This window comes from Bos taurus, chromosome 11, assembly GCF_002263795.3.
Source record: "Bos taurus isolate L1 Dominette 01449 registration number 42190680 breed Hereford chromosome 11, ARS-UCD2.0, whole genome shotgun sequence".
Taxonomy (NCBI): Eukaryota; Metazoa; Chordata; class Mammalia; order Artiodactyla; family Bovidae; genus Bos; species Bos taurus.
The window spans coordinates 60,747,763-60,756,993 of record NC_037338.1 but is presented as its reverse complement, the minus strand read 5'-3'; the positions used below and the strand labels follow the sequence as shown (position 1 = coordinate 60,756,993).

Genomic DNA, 9,231 nt, shown 5'->3' with positions numbered 1-9,231 from the left:
CCTACTCGTTTTTAACTGGACGTTAGCAGTTTCTTCTCAGCACAAGTCCAGGAAAATGAGTGGTCAAGGGGGCTCTGTTTCATCACAGATGGAACATACATCTAAGTTTCACAGAAACACACAAATCCCAAAATGGATATGGCTTAGGATGATATAATCTTTAAGATGCTGCTCCATTTCCTAGTTAAATTCTTCATACTACCAGGAAGTGGAAGCATAAATAAATATTCATGCTCCTCTCTAAAGACATTACATGGGGAAGCACTTTAAAAAATATTAAATGCAAAGACAAATGACCCACGGAGACAGAGAAAAAGGTATAGCCCAATATTACTACTGCAGTCAATAGTTTCTGGGGGGAAAAAGGCAGCCTTTTTGGGAAAGGCCTTTTGGGGAAAAATGTAATTAAATACAGGAAATAGAAATTATAGATGACACGTTACACATGACAATTAAAAATATGGTGACTTTATTTCCCTCTTCTTACAGTTTCCACTATCACATCTGTAAGAATCTTCATCTCTACAACACAAAAATATCTCAAGAAAGCATGTCACAAGATAGTATATATAAGCAACAGTTTGGCAGAATCCTAGTTTATATTCCCCCAAAAGAGAACAGGTTTTAAAATTCAAAAATAACCATTAGTTCTATTTAACATGTTACTTTACTATTTAAAATACCATGCTCTAGTTAAATAAGTCAACACTGTATACAAATAAAATATTACACAAAATATATTTAAGAAAATGTTTGGTATTTGATCTGAACAATAAATAAAAACACAGGCACTTCTACACTGAAACAGGAAAGCAGTCACTACTTCGGATAATAATTTTGTGTAAGTAACATGTAACCATATGGCAAGAATAGAATCCTGAAGTTTTAAACTGACAAATCATTCATGAAAAGGTCTGCAATTTCAATCTTTTCACTTAAAGTTCAAAAGTTACATATGCTTTCCTGGTCCACAATGAAAAATTATAAATACAATATGGTTGCCAGGGACAATTCAATCTTCAGTTTGAAGATTATGGAATCATACTCATTATTTTCAAATACTAAAAAAGAGAACTATCATGATACCACCCAGGAGACCAAATGCAAGATAGTTAAGCTTTCTCATGATGATCATAAGACCAAAACATGATAAACTGGATAAATGTCACCCAGCGATGCTCATTTTGCAAAACTGATTGATTAGGTTAACACGAGGAAATACTGTTGGGGTGGCAGGGCAATTCTGACAAAAGTCAATTTTTTCTAGATGATTTTAAAACTTCATCTAAATTTCATGAAAACAAATGTAATTGCATTTCACTAAAACTACTGAGTCATATAGAACAATGTCTCTTCTGCCAATAGGTTTATGAATACCTAAACTGATAATTTACTCATTATAATGGGAAATAGGATTATCATCATATGAGGGCAAAACAAAAATATGGTCAAATTCTAGAAACATGATTTCAAATGATGAGGGGGACAAGTTAGAAAATAATGACCACTGGCTAACAGGAAGAGTCAGAATCATTCATTTTGTCATATTCTACATCAAAAATTAGCATCTTCTGCTTTCCCTCTTCAGGAAGTACCACACTGAAGGGTTTGAGTGAATGAGTGAAGTCGCTCAGTCATGTCCAACTCTTTGCGACCCCGTGGACTGTAGCCCCTCAGGCTCCTCCATCCATGGGATTCTCCAGGCAAGAATACTGGAGTGGGTTGTCATTTCCTTCTCCAGGGGATCTTCCCAACCCAGGGATTGAACCCAGGTCTCCCGCATTGCAGGCAGACGCTTTACGTCTGAACTGAAGGGTTTAGAGGCCGTCAAATGGACATGATCTATAAAGGCAATTTTGATGGTTTTACATAGAAATGACCTCTAATGGAAGAAAACACAAATGGGAACTATTTGAGATACATTTCTATGTAAAATATAGTTTGCACATAATTCAGCATTTTAAATGAGCACTCTGCAACCGAGACCAAATATCAATCATCTCTTGAGGTTTTCTACTATGTACCAACATCAAATCTACATAGGAACAAATGTTACTCCTGCTTTTCTCTTCTATATCAAATGTCCTGAAGCCTTTGTGTCTCTCTGGAGCAAGGCCGAGTTTCTGAAGGCACATTCCAGTATAAACATCATCAATGGGGTAGAGAAGGACCCGGTCAGTCACATTGTACAGTCTCAGGGCCAGGTGGCCGGAGTAGAGGAATCCGCCTCCTCCTGCATAAGGCGGGTAGACGCCAGTGTAAACAACTTCCGGGATGTAGTACTTGAGTTTCTTATCCCGATGAGGTCCAGCATTATGAATCACGTCACCAATAAACAAATCTTTGGCTTTGTTCCCGGATAAGCTATTCAAGTAATTCAGGAGATGATGGGTGTTCACAAAAACATCATCATCGCCCTTGAACACGAACTCGGCATTTGGGCAGGAAGTGCTCACCCACCTGAGAAAGAGTACTTCTTTCAGAGACAAGTTGAAGAATGTATCTCTGTAGTTCCACAAAAGAATGTCTTGGTGCTTCTCACTCTCAAATTTCAGCATATCTGAAAGGTCAGGATGGTTGTCCTCTGCAGGGGTCTGGCCCAGTAAGAAGACTCGCACCACTGTTTGGTTCCCCACATGGGTTTCTTTGCCCCAAGATTCCCGAATTGCTTGCCTTCTATCGAAATGTGAAGTTAGGGACTTAATCGCCAGCAATAAGAAGGGCTTCTTTGCACACTTATCTGGTTGGTCTATAAGCAGTGAATAATTTCGACATCTCAAATATAGCAGAAAATCTTTAAATCTGTCTGGCAAACTGTCGAAACCTGAAACCACTGACATGACCCTCAGGTCAGGTTCACAGTAATTGAGATGGCTTATATTGGAGAATCCGGATGCTTCTCCTGTCTGGTTGGCTAACGTGTTCAAAATGGGATTGAACCTCCTGTTCAGCTTTTCCTGTTCCTTGTTCCAATATGCCTGAGGAAGGTCAGATATCTTCCAGAACCTTTCTTTGGGTATTATTACTTCCCCCTTTCCATTTTTTTCTTGGCTACTGCTTTTGGAGACTTCCACGATCAAATAAATGAAGACATTTACCATCATCAAGATTCCCAACAACTTTATTCTTCGACGTCCAACACTCATTTCTCATATCTGAAATAAAAGAGAGAACCATGGTACTGATTAGATTATTATTCACTGCATTTGCTCACATGTCACTTATCTCTTTCATGTCCCCCAGAACAGTGGTTTAGAGCACAGATTCAAGACTTGCAGTACCTGGGTTCAAATCATGGCTCTACCATCCTCGATTTGAGCTCTCTGACCTCAGGCAAGTTGTATAACAACTGATGTCTAAGCAGCTTCTCCATTTATAAAATGGTGATAATAACCCACTTAAGTCAGGAAGCAATAGTTAGAACTGGACATGGAACAACAGACTGTTTCCAAATAGAAAAAGGAGTACGTCAAGGCTGTATATTGTCACCCTGCTTATTTAACTTATATGAAGAGTACATCATGAGAAATGCTGGGCTGGAGGAAGCACAAGCTGGAATCAAGATTGCCAGGAGAAATATCAATAACCTCAGATATGCAGATGACACCACTCTCATGGCACAAAGTGAAGAGGAACTAAAGAGCCTCTTGATGAAAGTGAAAGAGGAGAGTGAAAAAGTTGGCTTAAAGCTCAACATTCAGAAAACGAAGATCATGGCATCCGGTCCCATCACTTCATGGCAAATTAGATGGGGAAACAGTGGAAACAGTGGCTGACTTTATTTTGGGGGGCTCCAAAATCACTGCAGATGGTGACTGCAGCCATGAAATTAAAAGACACTTACTCCTTGGAAGAAAGTTACGACCAACCTAGACAGTATATTAAAAAGCAGAGACATTACTTTGTCAACAAAGGTCCGTCTAGTCAAGGCCATGGTTTTTCCTGTGGTCATGTATGGATATGAGAGTTGGACTATAAAGAGGGCTGAGCGCAGAAGAATTGATGCTTTTGAACTGTGGTGTTGGAGAAGACTCTTGAGAGTCCCTTGGACTGCAAGGAGATCCAACCAGTCCATCCTAAAGGAGATCAGTCCTGGGTGTTCATTGGAAGGACTGATGTTGAAGCTGAAACTCCAATACTTTGGCCACCTGATGCGAAGAGCTGACTCATTGGAAAAGACCCTGATGCTGGGAAAGATTGAGCGCAGAAGAAGGGATGGTTGGATGAGATTCAAGATGAGATGGTTGGATGATATCACCGACTCAATGCACACGGGTTTGGTAAACTCCGGGAGTTGGTGATGGACAGGTAGGCCGGGCATGCCGCAGTTCATGGGGTCGCAGAGTCGGATGCGACTTAACTGAACTGAATAGGAAAGTTTCGAGGGCTGTAAGCTTATGTTAGTAAGCTTTTAAAGTACTGGCTGGTCCACAGTGAGGTGTGAGTAAGTGACCCTTAACACTGTGGCTGTTTTAGACATCTGAGGGCAGAGATACACATTAACTAGACAACTCACAGGTGCTTCAACTTCCTTGCTTATACAAGGACATATACAAACTAGTGTGCTGCAAACAGATGTGCTCACAATTCAAAATAACAAACACAATTTATATTTGTTATTATGTACACACCTGTACACACATAACTATTTATATGTGGGCTGCAGCATGTGGAGTTCCATGTCATTCACCGTAATCACCTATTTTATTCTATTTCCTTTTTTTTTAAATAAAAAAACGATGGCCACAACTTTGAACTATTTCCCAACCTAGCATTTCACAGATGAAGAAACCAATGTACAAAGATTAAGACACTTGCCCAAGGCTGCAGGGCTAAGAGGAGACACTAACCACACCGAGTGTTCAGAGAGATAAAAAGACACACACCAGCTTCATCCGAATCGCCCACAACTGAGACCAACCCAAATGCCATCAAGAGAAGAATGGATTATGAAGCTGTGGTACATTCATACACTGGAACAACTCCCAGCTATAAAAGGGAAAACTACTGCTAGAGCAGAAAGAGTATAGTGAGGGAGAGGACAGGCCTCATGCTCCCTCTATGTTAGTTCAAGAAGGCAAAAATTAATTTAGGCCCTAGAAATCTGAATGTGATAGGGGTGGGGGTTTTGAATGGAGAGGGTCGGGAGGGACTTTCTGGGGCACAGAAATGTACTTTGTATCTCTTAATCTAGATGATCATTTCATGCATGTATACATTTGTCAAAACTCAAACTGTATCCTTGAGAACTCTGCTATTTATAGCAAGAAGGAAAAGAGAAATGAAAATGACATGTTAGTGAAATATCAAAGGCCAAGAACAGACTTCAGGCTGTGGGCAACGCAACAAAGAAAGAGTACTGAGACAGTTTGCTGGTGCTGTAACTGCAGAGTTCTGACACTACTGAGATGGATGACCTACCCAAGAACCACCAGTTAGACAAGCCTGACATTAAAAGAGAATCCTCCAAAGTGGAATGGCAATACCCAGTAAAGAATTTTCTTATCAGGTTCTACAGCAGAGAACTCATCCTTGAAAAGAATCCTGAAGAAGGATTGCTTCTCAGGTGCCAGGGCGTTATCTTGCTACAGTGAACCTCTGAGGTAGATACTGTTACTTTTATTCCCATTTTACACTTGAGGAAACAGATTTAAAGAAGTAACTATGTTAAGAGCAGAGCTGGAACCCTAACCAAGGTGATGGGGTTTCAAGACCACCATGTCAAACGGGAGCACTCTTCTCTGACCTCTGGAACAAAGTGGGTTTGGGCAGGGGGCGGGGCGGGTGGCGGGTTGCAGTTAATAAACATTGATTCTTCTAAAATTTCAATACGAAACGTGGAAGTTCAAAAAGAATGACGTAGGACTTCCCCGATGGTCCAGTGGTTGGGAGGCTGCCTGCCAATGAGAGGAAACACAGGTTCGATCCCTGGCCCGGGAGGATTCCGTAAGTCATGGGGCAACTAAGCCCGCATGCCACAACTACTGGCCCAGGGTCTACAGTCCATGTTCCGCAACAAGAGAGCCCACCACAGTGAGAAGCCACTCTCCACAACGCGAGAGCAGCCCCCACGCGCCACAACGAGAGAGCAGCCCCCACTCGCCACAACGAGAGTAGCCCGCGCACAGCAACAAAGACCCAGCACAACCAAAACCAAAAACTTAAAAACTAAGCTAGTAATAAAAAAAAAAGAATGGTGAAAGGAAACAAATTTGGTATTATTGGAGGAGCACTGGATTTTGTTTTTGTTTTTTTAACTGAAGCATAGTTGACTTATAACGTATTGGTTTCAGATATACAGCATAGTGATTTGATGGCTTTATAGATCATACTACATACAAAGTTACAATAAAATATTGACTATATTCCCTGTGCTGTCCATTACATCTTTGTAACTTATTTTTTATTTACTATATATTTTAATCAAGAGTAGTTTTTACTGTAAGATTTTAAAATTCCCTCATTCTAACAAATAGCCTCATGGTAGAAGAGGTATTTGTCATGCTGAGAATTCTGTGAAGTTATCAGTATATTGAACATCCCAGAAGAGATCGATGGGGATTCACAAACTTTTTGTGTCTCTTAAAATCTGTCCAGCAGATTCTAATCTAGTTGTTTGTATTTATTACTGCTGGATAGTTTTGGCTAAGGACATATAAGTGAAAGATGTTTTTATAAAGCCATCCCTACATCATACCTTCACTCCCCCAGAGCTTTTACACATCTAGAGAACATGGCAGATATAAAGGTACGTGCGTGGTCTCAGCTCACCTGGTAAGCAGTGTCCCATCACCTCATTCTTCCCTCCCTTCTCAAGCACTACCCACCCTCCAGCCCTCAAGAATCCCACTACTGAGCTACCAAGGGCCTTCTTAAACTTCCTCCAAAGAAAGTGATTTAAAAAAAACCAAAAAACCCACAAGGTATTTCCTACTCCTTAATTATAGTTTCAAAGGGTGCCAAGTCACATACAACCTGAACAATTCAAAATATCCACACTAAGCCTAGGGTCCATGCCCTCCTCCTTAGGTCAGCTCCTTTCAAAGAGCCTTTGAACACACCTATGAGCAAACCTCCAATGGCACCCCACTCCAGTATTCTTGCCTGGAAAATCCCATGGACGGAGGAGCCTGGTAGGCTGCAGTCCATGAGGTCGCTAAGAGTCGGACACGACTGAGCGACTTCACTTTCACCTTTCACTTCATGCATTGGAGAAGGAAAGGCAACCCGCTCCAGTGTTCTTGCCTGGAGAATCCCAGGGACGGTGGAGCCTGGTGGGCTGCCGTCTATGGGGTCACACAGAGTCGGACTTGACTAGCAGCAGCAGCAGCAGCATGAGCAAACTGAAGGTCTCAGTCCCACACATCTTTGGCAACCTAAACCTCTTTGCTATGGGACTGACCTGCAAGGACAGGAGACCGTGAATGTGTCTGTGTGGGTACCTGATACAGTTAAAGGATCAATCATCCTATTAGTAAATAAATCATGGTCTCATTCTTTTTTTTTTTTTTTGATCTCCAGATTCCAGACAATATGCTTTCTAGAAACAAACCATTCCTCTAAGTCAGGATAACTCTCCTAAAGTTAAAGTAGCACGTGACCCAGTATCTCTGATCTGGAGGGTTGCCCTTCACGTGGATAGGCTGAAAGGAGGACAAGGAAAGGTACGAAGGGGACAGAGAAAGCCTACAATGAGGAAGATCTGGGAGGAAAACAGCACATGCCACGAACAGCTAACTACTTGACAGAAATTTTCAACTCAGAAAAGGAATATGGATATTCCTGAAATTTCTAGAGTAGAAGAGGACAGCTTAAGGAAGAAAAAAAGAGAAGCACAGTACTTTTTGCACAGACTGTAAACCTCTAAGTTAATTTTCCTAGAAAAAGATTCAGGGTGAATAATATGACTCCAAATAAAAAAGCCAGTTATGCATCCTGACCTACAGATACCTGTAATTCAACTGGAACCATCTTTAGTGATGATGTGGGGTTTATCACAGAAAGTACCAATACTTCTTTTGGGAATACTCTGAGGAATACTGATCCTGGCCAAGGTTTCCAGCTTCACTGATGCAACTCAGGCTTTTCCATCTGTGATCAAGAACCAGGCAGGCAGAACGTCCTATCCCCTCAAGCCAAGACAGGGCTTCATGGCTCTCAAAGGAACACCATCCTCCCCTTGTTTCAAGGATTCCAGTCCTCGATTCAAGGATTCCAGAACATCTTCCTGTCCATTTCTCATTTGCTCTCCCTAAGAGAAGCTGAGAGGATACCACTTTACCAGGGAGAAAAGTGGAAGCTCAGAGAGGGTTAACTGGGCCAATGAGGGCTTCACAGGTGGTGAAGCAGTAAAGAATTCGCCTGCAAGGCGGGAGATATGGATTTGATTCCTGGGTCTAGAAGATTCCCTGGAGAAGGAAATGGCAGAACACTTTATTCTGACCTGAAAAATTCCATGAACAGAGGAGCCTGGCAGGCTACAGTACATGGGGTCATAGAGTCAGACATGACTGATCGACTGATCGCACAAATGTTACAGAGTTAGGTGATAAGGCTGAGAAGAAACAGTTTTCTGGCTCCCAGCCAGCGCTCTTTGGAGCTCCTCCTTTTTCTATAAGGCATGGCCACAGTATTGTAACCTGGTTCAGTTCAACAGTGAAGTCTCAAAGCCTGGTTCAAGACTGAAAAGACCCAAGGCACTGGATCATGGTACATTTGGTGGTTACCAAGACTTTCCAAAGAAAGGGAAATGGGAGGCTAGAAATGCCTGGCCCTGCTTCTGACAAGCGGCCAGTCTTCCTTTCCTAAATTCCCCAAAGTGCAGCTTGGGCCAATTCTTACCACTATTTCTAAAGGGCATTTATTCCTAACCAACCTGAGCAGGAAGGGTGGGAAAACCACCCAGATTCCCAATTTGACATTTCTATCAAGTTTAAATGTCATCTTTCATTTGTGACCAAGGCACAGTCCCTCACATGAGAACTAGACTGTTACAACAAACCAGAGTTCATGGAAAGGAGGAAAAAGCAGTGACCTCCATAAAAATATCTGTGGGAAAAAGCTCTCTGAATATCTGACTAAATATTCCCATTACAGACATAAAACCAATGTGTCCTTTTTTGAGCAGGAAGTTACACTGCTCACAAAGAATTTGAGTAAGAAAATCTACCCTGCAGCTAGGGAAGATGTTATACAACCCTCGCTGTGACACACAGAATTTTTACTGTGAGT

The 9,231-nt window shown here is 41.6% G+C and overlaps 1 protein-coding gene across 3 annotated transcripts in view; it reads right to left on the bottom strand.

Moving 5' to 3' along the window:
• Nucleotides 1-452: 452 nt before the first annotated feature.
• The window catches only part of B3GNT2 (UDP-GlcNAc:betaGal beta-1,3-N-acetylglucosaminyltransferase 2), a 60,706-nt gene continuing 51,927 nt past the window's right edge, over nt 453-9,231 (bottom strand). For all 3 annotated transcript variants that reach the window (XM_024998599.2, XM_059891219.1, NM_001102497.2), the window contains 1 exon segment: nt 453-3,155. In XM_024998599.2, coding sequence (XP_024854367.1) covers nt 1,953-3,146 — 1,194 coding nt within the window. In that variant the 5' untranslated portion in view covers nt 3,147-3,155 and the 3' untranslated portion in view covers nt 453-1,952.